The 26347-nt window shown below is 35.0% G+C and overlaps 2 protein-coding genes across 3 annotated transcripts in view; one reads left to right on the top strand and one right to left on the bottom strand.

Annotated features, from left to right (window-relative positions):
* The window catches only part of PCDH9 (protocadherin 9), a 978600-nt gene that overhangs the window by 195564 nt on the left and 756689 nt on the right, over positions 1–26347 (top strand). The window lies entirely within an intron of this gene.
* On the bottom strand, positions 14336–14734 carry LOC118884375 (TSSK6-activating co-chaperone protein-like). Its single transcript, XM_036832019.1, has one exon. It carries the CDS (start codon positions 14732–14734, stop codon positions 14336–14338), a length of 399 nt encoding a protein of 132 aa, XP_036687914.1.

Below are 26347 nucleotides of genomic sequence, written 5' to 3'. Positions count from 1 at the left end.
CAGGATAAAGGAGACTCAAAAATTATCCCAATTTCTTTCTTGAGTTTTGTGGATGTTTTTGGTTGCCTGCTTAGTATCTGTGACTCCACCCCTCATTCCCAGCAACAACCTGATTATGTCTGGGTTTCTTCCTTCATCCTGACCCCTGCCCCAAGGCTGGAACTTTGTTTAAATGAGCTAGTTTTGTTAATACCAGTCCTCTTTCCCTAGATTAGAAATGGATTAGCCTAAACCAGTTTATTTGATGAGAGGTTTGCTTTGGCCTGCCTCAAGTTTCCATGCATTATACGGAGGGTAGAAGGCCAGCACAGCTCTCCTATAAGACATGAACTAGGTTATATATACATAGTCACGACTAGGAGCCATCTCATGACCAACAGAGACAGCGGATTTATGAAGCGACTGCAGAACACATAAAGATAAAGGAACTGGTAATCAATGGCAGTTTTAAACCACTAGATCAACTAACCCTGACACTTGCTTTAATTTTGGATTCTTTGTTAGGTGGGCCAATACTTTTCCATGTACTTTAAGAAATTTCTTCCCTCTTATTAAACCAACCCAAACATTTTCCTATTATTTAAATCTATAATTCCGCTATTGCATATTTTACCTTCATGTCCCATGGGCCCTGTAATTTTATCACACTATTTTCAATGTTCTACTTTCTATGTTTTATTTCTGTATTTAGCACCACCATCCATTTTGTCACAGAGAGGAAATCTTAGATTTTCCCTTCCTCTTCCCCCTCACTTCCCACCCAGCTGATCACTAAGTCTATTTTATTTTAATTGAAGTATAGTTGATGTACAATATTATATGTTATGGGTGTACAATATAGTAATTCACAATTTTAAAGGTTATAATCCATTTATAGTTATTATAAAATATTGGCTCTGTTCCCCATGTTGTACAATATATCCCTGTAGCTTATTTATTTTATACATAATAGTTTGTATCTTTAGTCCCCTACCCCTATACTGCCCCTCCCCACTTCCCTCTCCCCACTGGTAATCACTAGTTTGTTCTCCATATCTGTGCATCTACTTCTTTTTGTTATATTTACTAGTTTGTTGTATTTTTCAGATTCCACATATAAGTGATATCATATAGTATTTGTCTTTGTCTGACTTATTTCACTTAACATAATGTCCTCCAAGTCCATCCATGTTGCTGCAAATGACAAAATTTCATTATTTTTCATGGCTGAGTAATATTCCTCTGTGTGTGTGTGTGTGTGTGTGTGTGTGTGTGTGTGTGTGTGTGTGTGTGTGTATACACACATACCACAACTTCCTTATCCATTCATCTGTTGATGGACACTTAGGTTGCTTCCATATCTGGGCAATTATAAATAATGCCACTATGAACATATGGTGTGTGTATCTTTTGGAATTAGTGTTTTTGTTTTTTTCAGATATATACCCAGGAATGGAATTGCTGGGTCACTAAGTCTTATTGATGTATCACTTAAATTCATACAGCGCTCCTATGCCTATTTCAACTGGCTTGCTTCAATCCCTAATCATTCTTTACATGGACTATTGCAATAGATGCCAATCTCTGTCTCAGCCTTACATCTCTTCCCCCAATGCTACAATCTCCAAATTACTTCCAGGAAGAGCTTTCTAAACAAAAATTTGGCATGTCCTCTTCCAGCCTAAAATTTGTAAGTAATTTCCTATCCCTTGAGTGTAAAGTCCCAAATCTTTTGCATAACATTTGCCATATTCTTTTATTTTTCTTTTGAATATGATGTAGCTGATTGTTATATGAATTCCATGTCCCAATTATACGGAGTTTCTTAAAATTCTCTAAATATGACTTATTTTCTCACAACTTGATGGTCTTTTAAATTCATCTGCTTTCATGTACTCACTGTAATTAATATTTGTATATGGTAAACTCTCTTTTATCTGAAAAGATTGTCAGGGAGAACCTTTAATGTAATTTCTAGCCCAACACTCCTTAGGAAGCGTTGGGTTTTTCTCCACAGGGCTCCTGCAAGTTCATTCCATACCTCTGTTAGAGCACAGCACAGCACATTCTAATAGTTTATTTTCTTGTCTGTTTTTCTACTAAACCCTGAACTCTTGGAGCTAAGCACCATTTGTCATTGTATTTCTGATACTCTCATTGTGGCTGGCACATAGTAGACAAGCAGTGTTTGTTTTGGAATGAATAGTGAGAAAGAGAATTGCTAATGTAAAGACTGAAAGTTATCTGTATATGACGTCAGCCCAGCTTGTTAAAAAGGAAAATTTCAGAGAGTTAATTGTTTTTGTTTGCAGTTATCCTAGTGATAACACATGACTGATTTTATATTTGTTTTGGTCATTTTATTTTCTTTTTCACTTAGATACTTGATTTTGCTTTGTGGTTTTGTGTTGTTTTTTTTCTCTGGAATGTATTTAGTAACAGGAGATAAAGTGGCTTTATCTTAAATAAGAATTTAAGTCACTAATCAGGAAAACACAATTGAAAACACATTTTTAACCAAAATTGTATATTATTTACTTGATATTAAGTGAATATATATTCTGTTTGACTTACAGGTAGATTATAGAGATAGAGTGAACTCAGGAGACTATCTTCTATAGCTTATTTCTGGCAAAAGTACAGAGGTGTTGCAATTATCAGGATAGGTTAGGTCATGTTGTAGTAAAATGAAACAATTCACCTCTCCCCAAATTGCAAGATCTCAGAGATTCAACATCACGAAACTTCTCTTCTCATTTGTGCTACAAACCCCATGCATAACAGAACACCTCCACTCCACACAGTTACTCAGGGATCCAGGATGACAATATGAGCCCATACTGGAGGTGCACCTTTGGGAAATTAGGGGCTTTGCCAGAGCAACAAAATAGAAAGGGAATGGAGAATTGTGTGTGTGTTTTCTGTAGTCAAAACCTAGAAGTGACACACTTCACTTAGATCACAGTTCAGTGGCCAGAAGTAGTCACATGACCTTGCCTAATGCCGAGGGCTGAACACATAAGGGAGCAAATGCAATTGTTTGTGAGCATTTCTTTCTGCTACGTTATTATGGTACCTGTTTCATAGATTCTTATAACAATCCAGTCTTGGAAAAGTTAGTAAAATTGGTGAAGAGGCAGGGAGAGAAAACAAAGACCTTTTATTTCTGTCTTTCCAGTAAGCAAACTGCTCTTCATTTGAGATTCAAGCTCTAAGTCCCCTCTCACAATCACTCTTTCTTTCTATCTATCTATCATCTATCTATCTATCTATCTATCTATCTACCTATAATATCTATCTATCATCTATCTAGACATTGCATGTCTACTGAAGTGCACATAGAACATTAAAGGAAATATAAATATAATAATTAAATGAAATAAAAATTTAAAAGTAATACATTATCTTACTTTTTTCATCAAGATTTTTTTCACTCTAAGATACAGTATCCAACTGTACCAACTGTTTTTAAACATAAAAGGGAACATATTGGCTGATAGTATTGAAAAGTTCAGGCATTTGCTGCATTGACTTGAGGCTCAGCTATGTCCTGTTGCTCTAATAATGTTGTCAGTACCTGGGCTTTCCTTTTATTTCCCATCTCTAGATCAACTCTGCTCCACTGAGGCTTTCTTTCCAGGAAAGCTCTTTTCACTAAGTGTTCCTTGGCCATCTCTACTCCCTACCTGCTCATTAAAAGTGAGGTTATCACCCCAGACCAGTTGGAACCAGAAGATTGATGATGCCACCAACCTCCCACTTTCCTCCCCACCAACCAATCAGAAGAATGTCCACGAGCCAATCACACCCTCTTTGAACCAGTACTATAAAACTTCTCATTACTCCCTCCAAGTTGGGACACACAATTTTGAGAGCATTAGCCCGCTGTGGCCTCCTTTGCCTGGCAAAGCAATAAAGCTATTCTTTTCTTCTTCACCTAAAAAAAAAAAAAAAAAAGTGAGGTTATCAGGAGGATTACATTAGCTATCACAGGCAGTGTCTAGAAGGCCGTACACTTACTTAACATTTCCTAAGTGTTAGTTATTCTATCTTTGCTGTTTTAGAAAGAGTCCAGAAAGAGAATTTCATTACCATGGCTCAAATAAAATGCTCCAGGCTTAACTAGTCAGTGTGATTAGTAGATCAAATATTGTGAATGGCCGGACTTATGTCATTTGTCCAACCTTTGAGCAGGAAGGGATGTGTTTGTGGTCAGCTCTATCTGACATTCTTGGAGTGACTGTTGGGGAGGGGGATTCCTTGAAGGGGAAAGTGATCCTGGGAAGGCAAAACAAACAAACAAAATGCCTACTCTTCTTGATATGCCCCAAACATTAGCATGTTCATTTGGAGCCGTGCATTTGCATATATAAGATATACTGATGAATTCTCATTTTCATTTAAAATGTATCTATCAATGTTTCATACCTCATTCAAAATTAACAATTATGATGGAGAAAAATATTCAAAGTGAATATAGGATACTTAATTTTTTAAGTCTTGGGGGAGTAGAGTTTTCCTTCTGAAATAAAAATAAGTATTTTTATGTTTTTGGTAGTTAATTATTTACTCAAACTGTAACTTTTTTATTTGCATAGATGAATCTATATTGTTTCCCCAAAATACTAACATTTTAGCAGCAAAATGTATTAAGTATTTCTTCCTGGCAACACTCTTCCCTGCTCCCACTGTGTTTTTACTTAGGTTAAAACTTTCATAAGCCTTTGGTTATTGAAAAACATATTTCCAGGTTTTCAATATGATCTCAATGTTTATTTTTATAAAAAAGTCATATTAATGGATTATTATTGTTTAAGTGCTTTACTATCATGGGAAAGAGTAGATTATTTGACTAGGTGTTTTTAAGTATTAGATTTGTAATTTCATCAGGAAATTGGATACAGTTTGGTTCAAATCTAATTAAATTAGATTTGGGGCATGTGTATGTTTGTTAAGGCAATCTACTATGTTATTACCTTATGATCAATTATCTTAAAAAATTAATACTATAGACATCACACCAGATTGCAGTTTTCTAAAATCCTAAACATATACATGTGCATTTAAATTACTATACTTATCTACGGTAATTATGTTTACAATCATTTTATTCATATTTTCTCAGATCTATAGTGATCTTAAAATATCTCTGGAAAATGTTTGAAGTATGTTTCTTTTCATAATGCAATCACTGTTATAGTATTTTTGCTCCAAAACAGGTTCATCTTAAATTAAAATTTAATTCATTTTATAATATAAAACCCCAAACAATTTCTTATACTGGCAGCCAATATCAGAGGTGATTTCCTTGGATTCTAAGTGAGTTCTTGATTTCAAGTGGAATTTTTGTAACTTATTTTAAAGCATTTGTGATTTCTGTTTCTGGTTTAACAGCTGTTTTCATCATTTCCATATGAACTGTTATTTATACCTTAACGTTAAGCTTCTGGGAATTCTTTTCCTTACTGTACTATCTCACAACCATATTTTAATATTTGCGGTCTTTCCTCCAGCCCTCTCACCACCACCATCTTTTCATGTCCATTACAGTAACCTTTTCACTATTTTTATTATCAAAAAATCACTCTGTATGCCAATATTCTGATATTCTTATTGCTCAGAAAGACATTTCTCCATTGGCCAAGACTTAAGGTTTATGGGGGTAAATAAACTCTGCCCCTACATTCTCAAACTGGTATTTTTTACTAGAAGAAGGTCCAGTTAATTTTATCTTTCTAAGATACTGAAGAATAGCAGTAATAAATTTTCATTTATGAAATGGAACAGTCCTGAACCATGACCCATCTGAGAGTTTCCATCTCTCATTTCTATGCTCTGTGACAGTATGCTTGGTGCCAGAGAAGAACTTTCAAAATATTTCTGTCATGTGAAAGCTGCAATATAGTTCTCACAGAAAGAACTCTCCTAGTATCAGATCTATACAACAAAACAAGAATAGCATTGTGTACTGAACAGACACCTGATCATTTCTGTAAGATGGTACATGTAGATTTGGAATCAAGCCTTCAGATTTTGTGTTTATACTTGGGATCATAAGAGTTCATAAAGATGGCCATAGTTATGAAGAACAACAACAAATCTTTAAATAACATTTTTAAAATCTAAAATGTATAGTGGATTTTTCTATCTGTTCATAGAATACCTACAGTAAACCTACAGAAAGTGTAAATATCCCCAGGCTCAGGGTTGAGGATACATATATGAATCAAGAAGCCAAGCTCCAAAACCATTTCTGTGCAAACCAAGCAAGTACCATAACTTCATGATTTAACATTAATAAAGTGAGCATTTTTCCCCCAGTTCCAACACTATTTAACCTGGAGTTGAAAAGAAGTTAAAAAGAAATCCAAAACCTCTCCTGAGTTGATTTAGACTTTTCTCCTTATGACACTGCAACCAAAAAATAGTGTAGGATTTTGTGGAAAGATGAAGGGAATGTATCAGGGATTGATGGGTACTCTAAAGCTGCTTTTAACTAAGTCTGTGGGGTAATCTGAAAACTAGATCCTCCAGCCTAGTGTCAGGTATATGTTAAACCCCAGTTTTAATTTACAACCCGTAATTTAGTTTCCTTGGCAGTGATTCATAAATCCCCATTTCATCCCACGACTGCTGCATGATAATGATGCTTTCTCCGGAGCAGCTTCTATCACTACTAAGCCTGCTTCTCAAGCCATGATGTCTTCCACTTAGAGAATTCCACCCAATGCCAGTCTTAACAAATGCATAGCCTTATTGAAAATGTGCCAGTGCCTCACATTGTTATGCAGGTCCACGGTCATTAAAATTTTATCATATAAACCCTGCTGTCTGCACAGAAGAGGAACTGAAAATGTTGGCAAGGGATGATCACATATTTTATCAGAATCTCCTAAAAGAGAAAACCAACATGTTTAGAGCAGGAAGGAGCTAAAATAACATCGCCTTTAATTTAAATATAACAAAATGTCCAAACCTCTGAAATTGACATTTATCTACTACTGTTCATTTTCACATTTCCCTTGAAGGTCTCAGTTTCCCAAAGTTTCATGACAGTCTGATGAAGTTGCAGTGATATGATTTTCATATGTTTCTCTTGGAAAGCTTGTGTTAATCAAAGGATGCCCCTGAGACCTAAAGGCAGCATGCTATTGATTACAGTGTTGACTTATCAAAAGGCTAAGAGATTAGTGGGTTTACAGCTTTATGTAGGAATAAAGATTTGAATGGCTGGAAACTTGATTTGGGGAATTGTACGTTAGCTTATGAATACAGATAAAATATGAAACAGTGGGGCAAAACCAATCTCACAGTACCTACAACATTTTTGTGAAAGGCACACGCATTCCCCTCCAAAACATTTCTCCTTACAGTTGTGTCTGAATACATTTTGTTGATTGTGAGATGTGGCATTTTATGTTTTTCCTTTTTAGATTTAGAACAGACAGTGACTCTTCTAAAATGCTCCTGTGCTGTTCCAATTTCCGTCAACGGCATGAGTAATCACTTCGAAAAGAGAAAATCTATCAGAGCTTTGAAAATATATAAGAGTTGTTCTTTTTTGTCATATTTTAACATTTTATTGTTTGGAACAGTTTTAATGATTTATGTCTATAAGTTTTCAAGGTTAAAATCAGAGTGTGGTCAGATAATTTTAAGCAGATGAGAAAATCAACCAAGAACAAATGTTGGATTATGTGCTAAATTTCTAAATATTTGTATTATTTTATGCACAGATAGGACAACAGTTCTCATCCTTGGTAACCTGGCTCTAAGTAGTGCTGTGGAAGTAGTGATACGTTTGCTCCGATATATTTTTTCCTCTTCAGTCTTTTGAGATTGTTGTGGAGACAAATTTGGTGGGGAAATTTCTTGATTCCAAGCAAAGTTAATTAATCCATGTTCAAATTTACCTTAGGTGCCTTCTCATAATTACCACACATTTTTTTCCCTAACAAATCAAAAACTAATATATAATTTAATTTTCATAATATAATTTAAACATATAGTTTAAATCATATAATTATATCTTACATATTTATGTATTTGAAGCAATCTTCATTTTTATTGCAGTCCAATTTCTGAGTTTAACTTTAAAAGGTTCAAAACTTAAGAGAAGCATAATGTTGTAATGAACAGCTGCAGGTGTTAGCTTAAGAAATTGGAAACTGTGTATTAACTCTATGAACATAATTCAGCCATTATGGGAATTCTGAGTAAATACAATAGAAGAATTGAAGTGGGGATTATATCTATTAATGTACAATGTATATATATACAAGTACATGTTATGTCTAGCACATCCATATAAGAATAAACCTTGATAGGACATTTTGGAAAAAGACACATGCCCTCTACGTGACCTGCACACTTTGGACTGTACATACCTGCCTGCCACTGTATCCTGTGGCATACCTCTGGTGTGAAATCTAATTGTGAAACAACTGAGCAAATGTTTCAGCTTGGAGCTTCAAAAATGCCATGAAGAAATTAACAATTATTTGATAATCATTGAACCTGCATTTTCTTCTCTTTAAGCATTATGTAATAACAAGGTATGCATGTACAGATACATGAATATACATATATGCATATGTGTATACGTGTACACACAACCAACAGAGCACAATATTTCAAGACCACTATATTCATTATGTAATCATGCAATTTTTCTGTAGGAATGAAATATTGTTTTAGGATTGACTAAGATAGTAAAACAAATTGACTAAACTTTCAGCAGTGAGATATCTCTGAACTTACGTGCATTAAATTATACTTTGAATAGTTTAAATTGTTTTGAACAGATAAAATTTTAAGAAATGGAAGAACAATCTAGCATGAAAAATTTAGACCTAAACAATGTCACAGTATATTTTTCAGAAAAAAAAAATGTTTACTATATTTATTCCTTCAGAGTTGGTTCCACCAGGTAGTTTCCTGGGCCCAGGATAGCACAGGTAGAGCACAGATATGTATTTTACAGTGTCCATTGGTTTGTGTTTTTGTTTTTCTTTAACAAAACAAGCTGGAAGATCATTAGTAAAATCCCACTTCACCAATAATGAAGATTTTTGTATGAATGTCATAGGCAGGATGAGCGTATTGAAAATGTAATGAACTGGCCTTAGATTATTATATATGTATGCTATTATTCGCAGTTCAAATAGTATAAAATGTATGAGTATATTGCTGTCCATTTTATTTATGAAAATTAAAATAAAACACCATCCTTTTCAAGTTTGTAAGTTGTAATAGTGATTTTCTTATAAAATAATTTGAGTCTCAATTTCTTCCTAATCCTTGCTGTCTTCAGTAAATAGATGTCTCATTTATTGTTTTGTTTATCAACACTGAATTGAAATGCACATTAAGTGTTCAAAAGATACTGAATGTCTTGCTTCACAGACTGTCTGGGAATGATTTCCAGTATAAGAAGACTCAATCAAATATTCCTTAAGCAATAAAGACATTTAATAATTTCATATCACAGATATCAGAGAGGTAGGCAGTTCCAGGGACCAGTGACTCAGTGATGTGAATATAGCATTTGTGAAGGGCAGAATTTTCAAAATTCTCTTGTCCTCCTTTAAAGGTCACAAGATACCTGTCACAGAACTGATTATCATGGCTTCACACCCTTGTTCCAGGCAGAAAGACATTCTTTAAATCAACATACCCTCATTAGCACACCCTTCCAAAATCTGTATTCTCAGAGATTGGATAACAACATTTTTTCCTATTAATGTTCCATTTTCTTTTTCCTTCAGTCCTTAGTATCTCATCTGTGACAGATGAACTCAGCCCCTCTGTATCTTTGAAAAAACACTTCCTGAACATTGGGTTAGTTCCTTTTATCCCCCTTCATTATTACCTTTTCATTGCTTACCTGGTGCTATCATATATATGAACATTAATTTTTCATTGCAGTCACTCACAGCTCTAATATGGAAAATATTTCATTATCCTGCTTCAAAATCCCGTAAAAAGATAGATGTACTATTTTATAATAAAGAATCACAACAAAAAGAAAGAGAGAAATTCTAATTCTCATTGGTATGAAGGTGACTATTATAGCCTCCTTACTTGTACATTTATGTTGAAGGAATGGCAAAAAAAAAAAAAAAAAAAAAAAGTGGACCAAAAGTCAGGGTAGGGTGTCCAGCTTGTATTCCAAGGGTTTCCTCAGACCCATGTAAATTTTTTTTAAACAATTTAGAAGGAAACTTAGCAAACAGACTAAAAACATGGGTCAATGCTAGAATTCAGTGATTCAGATTTTGCAAACTATAAAAACCATTCTGATAGATCTACAACTAATAACCGATTCTGACTGCTTCAAAACATTGCTTCAAAACAGATTGCTGTACTTAGGAGGCAAGCTCTTCAAATTGCTACTCAGCAACTTGCCTGGAACAGCATCAATCCTCTTATATGTATTAAAAACTATCTTCTTAAATTTTGTACCCTTTATACAATATAGCTAATGGTACTCATGCTTTCACAGTTTATTTTTAACTCAAACTAAAAAATAACACAGACATTTGTCCAAATAGTTTTATAATGAGTCTCATTCTAACTGTGTCAATAACATGTAATAACATTCTGGTTTTAGGTATAAACCTTAGGACAAAGGAGACCATTTTCTTTTTTAATATTCAATAGAATTTTTGCATAAATACAAGCAATGTTATACTTCTCTAAATTGGAAATATTTACTTCTTAAATTGTTCTTATTAAAGCTGATGTTTTAATTTAAAAAAAACGTTTCGCAATTGCCTTCACATCTACAGTCTATGATTGCTGGCTTTTCTAACAATTTCCACTGGAAGCTCAATGGCTAATTGCAAACTTCTTGCCAGTACAAGTGCACCTGTGTTCTCTGTAGAATTGCTCCTCTTATTAAAACTTTTGTGAACACTTGTTTTGAAATTATTTTTTCCTCTATTTTTCATTGGCAAGTTTCTACAAAATCATATGAAGTCTTAGTAGGACTAGAAGGGCTCTGTCTCTTTGAAAAGAGTAGTTTCCAAAGGTAGCTTCTCTTAACTCTGTAATAATCAATCAAAAACAATACAAATATTGTTAATTCTCCATAAAGTACCCTAGCAAGGCAAATATTTCAGACATAAATAATGGAAAAGGGATCTATAAATACTCAAACAATGAAAAATGCAATATTTTATAAAATTATATTTTAAACATAGAATAACAAGATATTTTGGAGGGCACAAGTGTTACTTGAATTGGATTTTACAGGTAAGAAAAGAGTTAAAAGTTCTGGAAGAAATTATTATTGTAAGCTGCAGAAACTATGGATACTTTTTAACTTCATTATATATACATATATTTTAATTTTTTGAAATAACTTGCTTTTTATCTGTTTGCTCATTACAAAAATTATGGATGATTCTAGCTTTAGATTACACTGTGTTTTCATTATTGGTTCTTTTCTTAACACCTGGTTTCAAAGCAGTTTATGGCTAAAAAAAAAAAAAAATAAAGAGGCAACATTACAGCTCTCTCAAAGCTTTATATAAATGGTTCCATTTTTTCACTCATTTATGCTTTGAATACAAAGTCAGTGTGAAGCAGTAATTCTTTTTCTTTATTTTACTCTCAAAATGTCAATTTTGAAAACATAGCATGCAATTTTAGGGCTAGTTAGTCTAAGTTTCCTGTATCAGTGTTACTAGTAGTTTGAATAGATTACCGTGAGTGACTTGTTTAAATACTAAATAAATAAACTTACTTTAGGAGTTGTGGATGTATTAGATTTTCTTATATCTGCTACTTTTTATTGTATTGTCAAAAAATTGTAATTTTTCTTCCTAAGTCGTCAAGTAACACCCTTAATTAACAATGGGAGAAGAGTGGAGGTAAACATTAACATATGGAGGGAGAGACCCTCAACCTGCAAGGTAAAGGCTCTAAGGAGGTATGAAGAGCAAACTAATCTTTTCATAAAGAGTATTTCAGGCAGAAGGCACCTGGATTCTGGCAGAAGTATCCTCAATCTCAGTTGAAATTACCTTATCTGGGAAAGAATGCTGGGTCTTAGAGGCTCTTCTAAGCATTCTGAATTACGGGAACAATTTACTGTCTTCCACTTTGCTTATTTGTGCTCATGGAAGATGTTTTGCTATTGGTCTAAAGCTATAGGTCCAATGCAGGGTACACCTGGGACATTTCTTCTTCTACTCATGCAAGACAACATGCAGTCTTTTTCTGATAATGGGCTCACTAAGCCAGCAAGAAAAGTGGCTGGCTCAAAAATTGTGAAATTGTGAGTGTCCCAAGGCCTCTGTTCATTTTTACAATGATTTTGACAGGAAGATAAAAGGATTCCAAATATTATTTATTAAACTGAGAAAGTTACCTGGAAAGAATGAAAAAATAATTATAGAAAACCAAACTGAAATCTTTGAGTTTGGGAGTTGAAAAATGGAGAGTAATGAGAGGTTGCACTAGGTGAGTAGTATTATTTATGTTTAAATGTTCTCGCCAGAATTGCAATGTGTTTTCCTGGTTGGAAAAAACAATGAATAAGCATGGTTCCATAATGCATATTGATCATTCAAAAGCACATTGCAAACTAAAAGGCAAAACAACTTAGTCAAGGCTCTTAAAACACAGGCGGGGAATTATGCCAGTAAAGGAAACCGCTTTGTAGGGAACACAGGGATATATTAGCTTTTGAATGAAGAGGTTAACCACTGAAGCACTTTTTTAGAAGGGGTGGAAAGACAGCAGACCTTGGAAAAAGTAGATAATTCTTTATGGTTGAGAACAGGCCTCCACAAGAGTCTACATAGGATATTTTCAAGAATTACCTAATTAGAAAGAGTGAAAATTTACAAAAGACAGTATTAATATTGTTTTTAAGAAGCCATTATATTTTTCTCATGATTCTAACTTTGCATAGCTTTTTACATATAAATTCATCTCAGGACAAATTGGAAGAAGATATATTCTCCTCTCTTTCTGCTCTTCTTTCCTGATAAGAAAAAATTCCAACAGTTTTTAAAGTATTTTATCAAAATTATAATTTCATCTGTCTTGCCTTGATATTATGAGTTCCCTGACAGTAGATCACTTTTTCATTCATTTTTGCATAATTAGTGTTTAAGTCAAAATATTTATTGAATAAATCAAGAAATTGATAAAAAATATATTAACAGACTTGTTTAAAATTACAGAATTCATATAAGCTATTTTTAGAAGTTAATTTGATTTCAGGCCAACATGATTTTGCCAGAATTATCTTTCTGATTAATTCAACTCTAATAGTCAACCTTTAAGTTAAGAAAGAATAAAAATCTTTGAAGGTGTCAAAATTTGTCTAGCCCTTATTTAAATTTATAGGTAATCCATCAAAATTAAGGTGTCATTTATTCTAAGGTGTCAATGTATGTGTATTGTAAATAGGTATTAAAATGACATATTTTTCAATGTAGAGAAGTAACAGGTATTATTAAAATATTCAGAAGAAAAACATATTAAGAATGAAAGTACAAGAAAGGAAAGTTTAAAATTTGTAGTCTCATAAGTCCTAGGTTAACTAACTTTAATAGTTAAACACCTTTATCTTTTTCTCTAAATTTCTCATTTTAAAAATGAATTCATTCTATATCCATAGTGTTTTGCTTATTAAAATGCAACCAGATAGCACATTAATCCTTAGCAGTGTTTAGGAGTACTGGGAGAGGATTGAGGGACTGGTTGGGGGAGGGGAGAAAAATGTAAATTATCTGGGAGTGGAAATGAAAACAAAACAAAAAAAGAACACATGCAATTAAAGGAAAGATGGGAGTGGGTATCAAGAACAAATTCACCTGTTTCATCATTTTGCTTCAGGTACACATTCTAGGAATACTCTACAGAAATGAAAATGAAGTTCTTCTACCTGTGGCAACATGGAAGAATCTTATAAATATGATATTGAATGAAAGAAGCCAGTTACAAAAAAAAGTATTGTTCAATTCCATTTCTATAGAGATTTTAAAAAAGACAAAGGTAATTTATGGTGTTAGAAGTCAGGAAAGTGGTCAGGGAGGGTGTTATAACTGGGAGAGGGGACAAGGGAGCTTTTTTTAATGCTGATAGTATCCTGTTTCTTGATCTAGCTCATAGGATGACAAACATTTTCTGTAAAAAGCCAGATAGTAAATATTTCAGGCTTTGCAGGTGATATAATCTCTGTCTCAACTACTCAGCTCTGTTCTAGTGCAAAGGCAACTATAGATAATATGTAAATAAATAGGTATTGCTGTGTAAAAAAAAAAAAAGAATTCATTCTATGTATATAGTGTTTTTCTTACTTTAAAATACATAATAACTGTTTATTATAAAATGTTTGTTACTTTTTTTTCCCCCACAATTCATTTACTGAATTGGAGAGGTGATTTAACAACAGATTACGAGATAAGGCTGGGAGAGAAGAGTTCTTGCTTTCTCTCCCAGGAGACAGTTGTGTCATGGATGCTTGTAAATTTTCCAAAATAGCCATCTGCGGTTGGGCAAGCTGGGCCTGAAGCTGGAGATTGGCATACGTACATTCTAGGAGTCCCAGGTATTCCTTGGGCTTGTGGTCAATTCCTGAGGGCAGCTTTGTGGCCAGGATTTTCAGGAAAGTAGCTGATGGGGAACTTGCTTGAAGATTAATAACGCTGGGGGAGGGTTTGTCTTGACAAAGAGGCACAGCATTACCTTCCTCTTTGGCTCTTCTGTTAGTAGGATGACTAGAGCGCTGCTCCATCTGAACACCAACAGGTGTGGTGCCTGCAGTGTTCATTGAAAGCCTCAATCCCAGCACCACCCTTGTAGCTGATACACATGCGCAGTCATTCGTTACTTTTTTAAAAGAACATAGCACAAAAGATAAAACATAGGCACAAAATCAGCTACACAGTGGTAACACTAATGCTATATAGTAAAATACTGTAGTATTACATAGTATTATATAATATTAAAGCATTATATTATATTATAGTATTATATATAAATATATGTAGTAAAAGCACATATATATGTTCTTTAACCTATCTTTCTAGAAACATTCAAAATGGATTTATTGAGGTAAAACTGACAGGGAATAAGATGCGCATGTTTAAAATGTAACTTGGTAAGTTTTGAAATGTGGGTATACCTGCGAAACCATTACCACAATCAAAATAGTGGACATCTCAAACATCAACAAAAGTTCCCTCAAGCCTTTGTAACCACTCCTTCCCACCTTCCCCTAGTAATATTCAGTCTACTGTTTCAAAAATGGAATTGCTTTTAACTTAGCACATAGTGGAATTCAACAAGTGGAAATTGAGTAAATCAATATTAATTTCATGCTCCGACATGTTTTTTTTCCAAAGAGAATATTTTAATTTTTGATGCCAATGGCAAAATCATAATTATGTACTTTTGAATGTTCTCCTGTGGTCTGGAGAGAAAAATAAAACAAAGGGGCTTCCCTCAATAGAAATAGAGATTTTTGAATACTTAATGAAGAGTAAGGAAACATTCATATTAGTTTTTCTTGGTCATCTCATGAATTATATTTGAAATGACTTGGTTTTGATTTTTCATTACATTTGTCCAATATTCTAGTAGTGTCCTATAACAGATGTTTGGCTTTTCACAGAAGAGTTAAGATAAAATATACTAAACATTTTCACATGTCCATTTAGAAGAGAAAGTTAGAATACAGTACCATAGTAAACAATAACTTCTTCCCTAGCATGTGTACACACACACATACTCACACAGACACACGTTTATTACATATTTTACTGATATAAAGAATGAATAGCTCACAATTTACAAATAACATATTTCATGCTAAATTTCATATAACCAAATGATTCTTACAGAATATTTTCATTTAACTGGCAAATGACAAATGAGTATACTTCTGACATGAATCTTTCTGATATTTTCATTTATGTTAATAGGAAAAACAGAAGTAAAAGAGAAGTAAGACATATTTCAGAACTTCACTCATTCATCAACAATGTAAGCACTTATTTGTTTAATCAGGTAGTAGTTTTCAAATGATGGAAGAGCATTACATCATTTTCTTCTACTATGTGCAAGTAATGGCTACAGATATGACACATTTTAAGCTTATTCTATATTAATACTTTCTCCATCACTCTCAAGTTTAGATAATCAACAAAGCGCTAAATCAAGCCTTGCATATTTGATAATTTCTATGGTGTGAGTCCTTCAAGCTACCAACATGATATTACAGAGCATGGAGTTGAAAAGGGATGCACAGACAGTACATTACATACTATCTGTACCATACACTTACAATAGATGGAACAACTTCGAGATCACTGACAAGAGTAAAAGTTGGTAAAGCAATGATTTTAATATAATTTACTTAATCATAAGTTCTTATATATTAATTTTTAAAAATGACTGTGTTTAGTAAATGGATCACAAAATTTCTGAAAATTTACCAGGTTTTAACAGCTCCAGTGCACTGTTGCCCATAGAGTGTTGCACTCCTAAACATGGAAATTATGACCAATGGCCATTGAGTACGGTGGGAGTTAGCCTATTCTAATAGAAACTTTTGCTCTTTAATAGTTAATCATCTGTTTTTGGTCAATCTTTGCTAAAGTTAACTAGTTTTCACCAGACTATAAAGTTCTATATCATTTGATCTAAAAGATTCAATGTTTTCCCATCATCCATTTACATTAAAATACACTGATTTGAAGGTAAAATACAAATTTCTCATTCAGTTGGCTTCCTGATAAAGAATTTAGAGTAGTACATGGGCTGACAGTTGCATGCAGGCTTTGTTTTTCTGAAGGACCAAGAGAACAATTTTGGCAACCAGAGCTACTGTTATCCCTATCACTTCTCTTCCTCCTCATCTTCCTCTTGCTTTTTTTTTTCTTTTTTCTCCTCCAGATAGAAACCCTCATAAAATGGGATATCCTTAAAATATAGTCTGGTCTGTTATTGATATAATTTATTTTCTTTGTTTATATTCTTTCTGAGTCTATATAAAGAATATAGTCTTTGCCTAAAAATTGCACTGAAGTATGCATTTGTAACAGTCCAGCCTGTTTTTCTTTTAAGTGTTTCCCAACTGCCTTTTTCTTAAGCTACTTTCTTTTCCTGTTGGCTGCTTGTAGCCATGACACCAACCTGTGCTTAGCCATTGTGAGTCTTTCTCCATCCAGGAGCTTTGGAGAGCCTGGCAAAATGCCAGGGATATGTGTTGATTCAGATCTTTGAGAGGGTTCATTTAGTTGTCCAGTCTTTGATCCAAATTGAGAGTTCTTTGGTCTGTTTGCTTCACCTCAGGCAAACTATCTTTCATTTACTTGTTTCAAATTCTTGACTTGGCTGTTAGGTGTCACTTCAAGTAACTGTTAAAATCAAAAGATTCACTTCAGGGCTTCCCTGGTGGCGCAGTAGTTGAGAATTCGCCTGCCAATGCAGGGGACATGCGTTTGAGCCCTGGTCTGGGAAGATCCCACATGCCACGGAGCAACTAGGCCCGTGAGCCGCAACTACTGAGCCTGCGTGTCTGGAGCTTGTGCTCTACAACAAGAGAGGCCGCGATAGTGAGAGGCCCGCGCACCGCGATGAAGAGTGGCCCCCGCTTGCCGCAACTAGAGAAAGCCCTTGCACAGAAACGAAGACCCAACACAGCCAAAAATAAATAAATAAATAATAAAAATAAAGGAATTCCTTTAAAATAAAAGCCTATGTCACTTTATTAAAAAAAAAAAAAGATTCTCTTCAAATATGTCTTTATTTTATGTTCTTTCCCATTTCCTGGAAGTTGATTATGTTGGCATATAGAAGATGCAGTTTACTCTAGAATTTCTGGCGTGCCTTTGAAGTTTTGAAATTGTGTTACAAAGGACGCTAATGTGATTGCTTTTTTATGGGTAATGGAAGGCAAATGGCAGTTGGTGGAGACGAGAAAAAGGAGTGTGGGAGGGGAGTACCAATTTGGAACAGGTGTTGATCATTTTTGCCTAGATTAAGTAGTACAACTATAAACAAACCGTCTTCTAAAATAAAGCCTCAAAGTTAAAAAGGCTAAAAGAAAGGCTTTCCATGAGAGCACCCCCAATCCCCTTCCTAAAACAGAAATGTTCACTGTAAAACGGAAGTTGCAAATTCGTTAAGAGTGGTTGGTTGGAAATAAGAGCCGAAAGAGAAAACTGCATTGCAGTGATTGGCTTGATTTGGTGAATAAATTGCTATTTTCAGATTCAATTTGTATCAATAGGCAAACTCTGTACACCTGCAGACCCTGTCACAGTATCAGGGCACTGAAGCAGCTGATCTTAAATAATCCTTTTCCCTTTCAACAAAAATTGCACCCCCATTCCTGAAGCCTCAACCTAGGAGAGGAGCCTTTGATGTCTGGTTGGCAAGCAATACTCTTTTCTATCACTAATGGAAAGAACACCACGGTTTGTAAATTTAAAGAATATCTCAGAAAAGTCGGCCTCCTTGTTTTTAAAAGAGCTGAGGGTGTTGAATTGTTGGAAAGATTCATCTCTATTAAATGTGACTGAACACTGGGAGAGTAAGATACTGTTTCCTGCAAGAAAGTAAAGAAACCACATTTTGGTTATTTACAATGCTCAGTGTAGCAGGTTGAGTTAAACAGGTGTTCACAGAAGTCATGCATATTTCCTGGCTGAGGAGACAGGTAGCAAAGGTATTTTACATGCTTTTCACCATGGAGGGGGAGGGTTTGGGGTGGAATACCCTAGTCTTCCCAGGCTCTGATTCAGGTGCCTAATTAGAGACCTCCTTGTCCATCCTAGCACTTGGAGGCTGGAACATTTTCATGAAATGAAGAAATCTTCCATTTTGAGGCCATAATAGATACAAATTAATTAATTCATAAATACTTTTTCTAACTTTCCAATTGGTGAATATTAACAAAAATGCAAGGGATATATTTCATACACATATATTGAAAGAAAGAGCACAAAAATTTACCTTTGAAAATGACATCATAATTAGTGTAAAAAGTGCCACCTCCACATCCTTTAGTACATTCATCGTAACATGTACAATTTTTAAACCCAGAGATATAAAAGGAGAAAATATGTGATTTATTTCAATGACACTTTTCTAGTATCAAAAACTTTTATGGGTACTTGAATAAAATAAAGCTATACTACTTGTCATTAAGTATGCACTCAAGTATTTAATGATTCCTTTTTTCCTGTTACATTCATTTATTAAATATTTATTGAGTGTCTGGTACTCAGGCACTGTGCTAGGTGAGAGAAATAAAACTCTGAGTGGTTCCTGCAGAAATCCACTTAATCTTCTAAAGAGGGCTTATAGGTAGAGCAAAATATTCTTCCTTGTATGCTAGTAGTTGTGCAGTATAGCAATATAACTTAAGCGGTTGTCACTTTGCATCTTGAGTTTGAAGCTTGACGAGGTCTGCATTGGGTAACATAAGAATGACTTGCACATTGAATGACAAGAGATGGAAAGGGAGACTGAAACTTTGATAAAGGAATAGGTTTCTTTTATTTCATGTAGGCAAAGGGGAAAAAAAAGAGAATAGAAATGCCAAATTATAATGTGCAGATATTTATATAATGAAGACATTCACACTTAATTGTATACTTTGTTTGAATTGCCTAGTTTTACCTCAGTTTTCTTCTACTTATTTTCACTGGTGTTTTAACTGAAGATAGAAATCTCACATATTCAGATTTTGTGGGCTCAAAGCATTTCATACACCAAATAAAAATTTTCCGAAGTCCCATATGATTCAGGTTAGCAGATGACAGATACACAATCCATTTAAAACCAAACACATTGTTACTGGTGTTATTATGATGATTCTATTCCCATTACTCTGCATATGATATATTATAACAGGCTGGATTGATTTATTTGACCTCTCGTCAGATATTTGTTTATTGACTGAAATCTACATGGCATTTTTCCCTGTGGGGATTTGGCTAGTATATAAAAGCAACATGCCAACTACATATTTTACTGTTTTTATTTTTCCAGCTGCTTTCTTTTTTTTTTTAATTAATTAATTAATTAATTAATTTATTTTTGGCTGTGTTGGATCTTCGTTTCTGTGCGAGGGCTTTCTCTAGTTGCGGCGAGCGGGGGCCACTCTTCATCGCGGTGCGCGGGCCTCTCACTATCGCGGCCTCTCTTGTTGCGGAGCACAGGCTCCAGATGCGCAGGCTCAGTAGTTGTGACTCACAGGCCCAGTTGCTCCGCGGCATGTGGGATCTTCCCAGACCAGGGCTTGAACCCGTGTCCCCTGCATTGGCAGGCGGATTCTCAACCACTGCGCCACCAGGGAAGCCCCCAGCTGCTTTCTTGATGGACAGTCTGTTCCTGATTTTTGTCTTTGCTTTGCAATCAGTTTGGGAAGAAAGGAATATCTGCATTTCAGCTCCCAGTGTGGGGATACTTTTTCAGGGGTTCAAGCCTCCTGATCCATATTTTTCCTCCTAATAATCCAGACAGATATAGGTATTGCTTGGGTTGCTATGGATTCAACAAAGCTTTACTTGAGCAGTGAATCCAAAAATAATTTTGTCTGTCAGTGTACTTCTCTCCTATTTAACTGCAGCTTGTCAGTGGCTGGTGGGGAGAAGGCAGGTGGTGGATGCATTGACATTAGTCACACATGACATAACATAGTCAAACTGGGATAAGTGAGTATCACACAACCAAATAAAAGCTTTGTTGTTGTTTTTTTCTGTATTTTTTTTTTTACAGATGGATTCTGCCTATGAGCAGTACTTGACTTTTAGAAAAAAGAAACATACGCTACACACACAGACTAAAAACATAACTTTGTACATGTGCATCCTGAATTATAGAATATAATAGTCAGTCTTATTTGCCGAAAACTGATAAAAAATATTTTCACTCAAACTTAGAAAATGGATTCAAAAGAATTCATAGTTTGCAGATGATTGAGAGAGTGTGTCCAATAAAGAAAATTATTAGACAAAAGCCACCTGATCTAGCTACCATACCCATCCAGGCACTCTTCTTTCCCAATTAACTGTCTGTCATGTGGGCAAAACAGTTTGAACTTTGTCCCTGGAGTGCGCCTGGTACTCCCCTTTGCTGCCTCTGAGGTTCTGCTCTGTTCCCTCCAGGATTCTCCAGAAGCTTCCTCTCTTCCCTCCAGATATCTGTGTCTTCTCTAACACGTCCACTGTCTACCATAGCTTGAGGTTATTCTTCTTCTCCTGAAGCATTCACTGAATACATCCCCTGGCCATCGCGATGTTCCAGCCCTAGGAAGACACCAATGAAAGAATACATGAGCCTTCCCTCATGACCTTATAATCTTGTGGGAGAGCCACAAAAAGCAAACATTACAATAGAAATATATAGATAGCAAAAAGAAAGGACCTATTGCCTGAAAGAAGGTGTTGGGAAAGGCCTCACAGGCAATTATTTGAACTGACATTTTGAAAAAGAGAAGATTCTCATGTGAACTTTGTGAGGGAGGGCATTTCAAGAAGAGGAGAAAACATATGTCAAGAATAATGGGGCTGTTCAAGGAGCAGTACTCAGCTTAGGACTACGTAAGGGAAAAGTGAGAAACAGGCAAGGCAGGTGAGGATGGTTGTCATGAGACTAGATACCTGTGAAGTCATGAGATCAGGAATGTTCTTATTTGCCAAATAAGTGAAGTTCAAACTTTATAACCGTTTCAATTTAGGGGGGAGGGGGTGACATGCTCATATTTAAATTTCAGAAAGAACATTTAGTTATCAGGATGCATTATTGAGTTTTGAGGCAGAGAGAATAGAACAGGGGGCATTACAATGTCGAAGTAAGGGATGAGAGAGCGCTGAGGTGTTTGGAAGACTGTGTATGGAGCTTGAAAACATATGGAGAATGAAAAGAAGGAGGGGCCTAGGAGAGAGATGGCAAATAATACTGTGAATACTATCTCTTCCCTCCTTGTACTCATAGGCACAGTGCTAACCAATCAGAGTAATCACTGTAACTAAACCTGGTTGTGGCTCAAGAAAACACTTCTGAAAGCCACCCCCAATTAATCAGAGAGGCCAAGTGAGGGGACATATATTTGCTACTACTGAGATAAGGTGACTCCTAGTTTATCGATTCACTGGGGAATCTCATGTGAGAATATGTTCAGTTTATTAAGTAACTCATTATTTGGCGATACCATTTATTGTCATGCCACATATTTTATTTGTGTTCCTCTTGAAATGCAATATGAATCTCTCATTCTTAATTAATTTTACCCATTTATAACTCTTTTTCTAACTAAATTGCAGGTTCATTTGAAACCCCAAAGATGTTATTTACCAACATAACTTTTGTTTTTTTCAAACATACTTTGCACATAATTAGCAATTAGTCCATGTTCGCTGAATGGATTTGTTAGCCATTTTGACTATCACAAGGCAATGTCTACAGAATGGTGACACACAAAACATACTGCATGTTAGTGATAGGTGAATTGCTTCAAATCAAACAAAATTTGGTAAAATCAAAAAAATAAACAGTAACAGTAAAGAGTTGGATTACTACTAATCAAATGAAGGTATGTAAATATGTCTAGGTTAAAATATTCTTAAATCCAGCTGAGTTGTGTATCTGTGGATCTTTGAAGTTGTAATTTTCTCTCACCTACACCATTACTTTGAAATTAATATGTACTTTCTGGAGTGTCAATCTGAGATTATTGGATTTGTAATTTTCTCTGTGCACAGCAAAAACTTTTAACATTTCTGTCCCTACTTCACTACTGATAAACTCGTATGCACTATAGTTTTAATTACTCATAGACTGTTTGAAGCAAGAATTTTCTTAAATTCCTGAAGATTTTGTAATTCTTGTTCTGTGAGAAGTTGTTGAAGACAAGCATTATTTTACATTTGGGATACATATAAGTTCTAAAAATACTAGTACAGTAAAAATGTTTTAACTATGATTTATCCTTCATAATCCCCCTTCAGAATTGAAACAAAAAATGTAAAAATAGAACTGTCTCCTCAGTAAACCTGGGATCATGGGCACATGCACAGTAACAGGTGGGTACCTCTCCTTTTCCCCTCACGGTGCCCATCTGCTGGTACCCATCTGCCTTATCTTTGTAAACAGGGATATTTTAAACTGTAAGGGAATATCAATGTCTGTAAATTTCTTAGAGAGCAAGATTTATTTAGATTCCCAAAAGTGACAGTATAATTCACTTAAAGTGAAACTTCATTTATAGTAAAGCCGAATGAACATTCAGATATCTAAAATGTATTGTGTTGTTTAAATTGCATTTTTGGTTTATACAGAGCCACTTTTCTTGGAGCAGGTTTTGCTTATGAAATCAAATTGAATTCTACTCTATTTCTGTCCAACAGATCACGGTTCTGCCCTAAATGAAATCATTCTATTTTTCTAAACAGAGGAAGACAGGACATGGCCAGCTTTGTCTGGCTCGCTCCTGATTCACATTTGCCCAGTATCAGCAGCTTCTTCTTTGTATACTATGGCTATTTCAATAGCATTCACATTGTTAAATTCAGAACTATTGGAGGTTGCACTGATTGTATTGCCCTTCTGAGAGTGCTAGAAATGCTCTCAGAGGACAAAAAAATGTCTTGTAGAAAATATCATTGAGCACTTAATGGGTGCCCTTGGGTCCTATGCAGTAGGTGCTACTACTGAAAAAGACTGCTGTGCAAAGAGTACACCCTTGGAGGCTTATACGGTGAATTATCATGTGGAACCTACACATAAATGTAATAATATGAAAGAGAAAATGCTTTTATATCAAATCAATATTGTTATATGAGACTACTGCTAAAATATTAGCCATGAAACAAGTCAAGTGTGCTTGTATTCTGGTTTGGATGTGTAGTAGTTTCGGTGGTGTAATGGGTCAGTGAATTATTGGAGAGAATATGGGGAAAGTACAAATAAAATTTATTGAGTTGAGACCAAAACTCATTTTCAAGAAGTTCATTTGCTGAGCTCTATAGAAGGCTTGTAGGATTGTAAAGCTTGAGGTAAATTGGCAAGATGATTGGGGAAATGACACAATAACTTCCTCTCATCGAGGCTTTGAGCCAATCTACTTATTTGTGGATCCAATTTATCAAATTCATCTCAAATTATATAGCTTGCTTTTCCTGAGTAGCTTAAATTGTCTTACAGACATTATCTCATTTGTCCTCATAAAGAGATGGGAAGCTACTGTTGAATGAATGCTTCATGGAGTGTATACGTTAATGAATGGAAATTCAAAGTAAGTGTTTTTAATCCTTACTGTGTCACCCACTGGCTTTGTGACAATGAGAAGTAACTTAACCTCTATGAGTCTTATTTTCTTTATCTCTACCATGGGGAAATATTCAGACTTTTCACTTAATAGCATGGGCGGCGTATTGTAAAATGTCATGCCGATGCTCAACAACATTCTTAGAATTCTTCCAAAGAAAAGACATACACTAAATGTTAATAAACTTAAAACTACACTAAAGCATGTTTTGCTATTGAATTAACATCATCTAGAGGCAGCATATTCTTGTAGATATCAGAATGATTTTAATTACTGAAATTATTTTTTAAAACATTTATTGAGTCAGAAATACTTACCTGGAGCTGTGCTGGTGTGAGAATCACAGAGATGAAGGATATGGCTGCCGCTTTCAGGAAGTTCTAACTAGAACAGACCTGGTAAGAACGTAATGAAACAGGAGTGGAGAGTTGTAAGTACTGGAGTGACCAATGTGCCATGGGAGCAGAGATGAAATAGAGATTCATTCTGCTTGGGTGGAATAAAAGGAACAATTATGCAGGAATAGAGAGTAGAAGAAGAGTTTGGGACCAAAATGTAAAGGATCTGAATAGCAGATGTAGACTGAACCCTTTTAACAGAACCATCAAAGTTTTTAAGCCTCTTGAGTCTGATCAATGTATTTAATCTGTTCTGTGTATCTGTAATTGTGATGGTGGTGATAAAAGTAGATTAGAAATGAGTTGTGGAAAGACATAGAAACAGAGAAGGATAATTCAAATAGGATTTGATGATTTCTAAGTTGAGTAATGGGGTGGCTGGTGATACCATTAACCAAATGTCAGAAGTAAAGAGGGGAAGCAATAGAAAGAAAGGAATAACAGAGTATGATTTTTCTAAATTGTTTAATATTCTTCTGTATCTATATTCCAATCTTAAAATTCAGGTTATATTTTTAATATTAACCCAAATATCTGCAGTTTTGACAGATGCCTATGTTTAGATAACAGTAGAGCCATGGAGACCAATGTGCCTGTCCAAGGAGAATAGGGGGAGAGAGAATACAAGAGAGTGAAGACCAAATCCAAATAACATTTAAGGGGTTATTCACAAAGGAGGTGCCCATGTAGAAAGCAGAAAAAAGTTGTAAATGAAAAGCCAGAAGTGAATAATGCCATGGAAACTCTAGAAGAAAATCTCAACAAATAAAGAGTATCCCATTGTTAAATACTTCAGTGATATCAAGGGAACTTGATGGAGACCAAAACTCATTTTGTAAGACCACTAATTGATTTTGGGCATTGACAATTACAAATTCACTGTAGGGTAGGAGGCAATGGTTATCTTATAGTAAAAAGAACATAAAGCTAGCCAGTTAATTCGAGAAATGTAGTAACTAAGGGAAGGAGAGATGGGACTGCTTTTTGAAGAGAAACTAGGCTCAGAAGAGATCTTTGACAACAAAAGATGGTTTAAAACATCTACATGTAAATTAACGGTGGATGGAGGCAATGGATTTCAGGAGGGAGAATACAGCGTTCTTAGGGGAAAGCTGCAAGAAGCAGGAGAGAGGTAAGATCAAAAACACAGTTCAAAACTAATTGAGCCACTTCTTCACAAGAGACCTTTAAAGGAGTTGACTGCTTGTGGTACAGAAATAGGTCACCTGCTGGAGGGTTGGTTATGTGTGTGGGAGAGGCGGGAATGGATATTTTGGGTAGGGTGCTTATAACTCAGAACTTTGTTAAAGAAATGGGAAAGGAAGCTGAGTAGATGTAATTATGGTACCTGGTAGCACTGATATAAAAGCAGTGATTTTTTCAAAGGAAATCCAGACTCCAGGTAAGCAGAGCAACAGAGAGAATGTTCTGAGGGAAAAGTTTGAGGATATCCGTTTTTTTGTTTTTTTTTTTTTTTAGCAAGCAAATTAAAGTTCTAGAGGACACAATCAACCTAGAAAGGACATTTTGCAAGGAAAGAGAGATTAAAGCTCTAGCACGGGACTATGCATGAGCTGCCCATGGCTGTTTCTACCCCTACAAACTGCCAGTTCTTTGTTTTCACAGAGGACATCAATGTGAGACAATGTTATTAGTCAGGCCCAGAACA

The sequence above is a fragment of the Balaenoptera musculus genome, chromosome 18, assembly GCF_009873245.2.
Source record: "Balaenoptera musculus isolate JJ_BM4_2016_0621 chromosome 18, mBalMus1.pri.v3, whole genome shotgun sequence".
NCBI classification, from domain to species: domain Eukaryota; kingdom Metazoa; phylum Chordata; class Mammalia; order Artiodactyla; family Balaenopteridae; genus Balaenoptera; species Balaenoptera musculus.
The sequence above is the reverse complement of the archived record's forward strand: the minus strand, read 5'-3'. Positions and strand labels throughout refer to the sequence as shown.

Coding starts and splice junctions, on each gene's coding strand:
- LOC118884375 (XM_036832019.1), bottom strand. CDS start 14,734: ATGGAGCAGCGCTCTAGTCATCCTACTAACAGAAGAGCCAAAGAGGAA.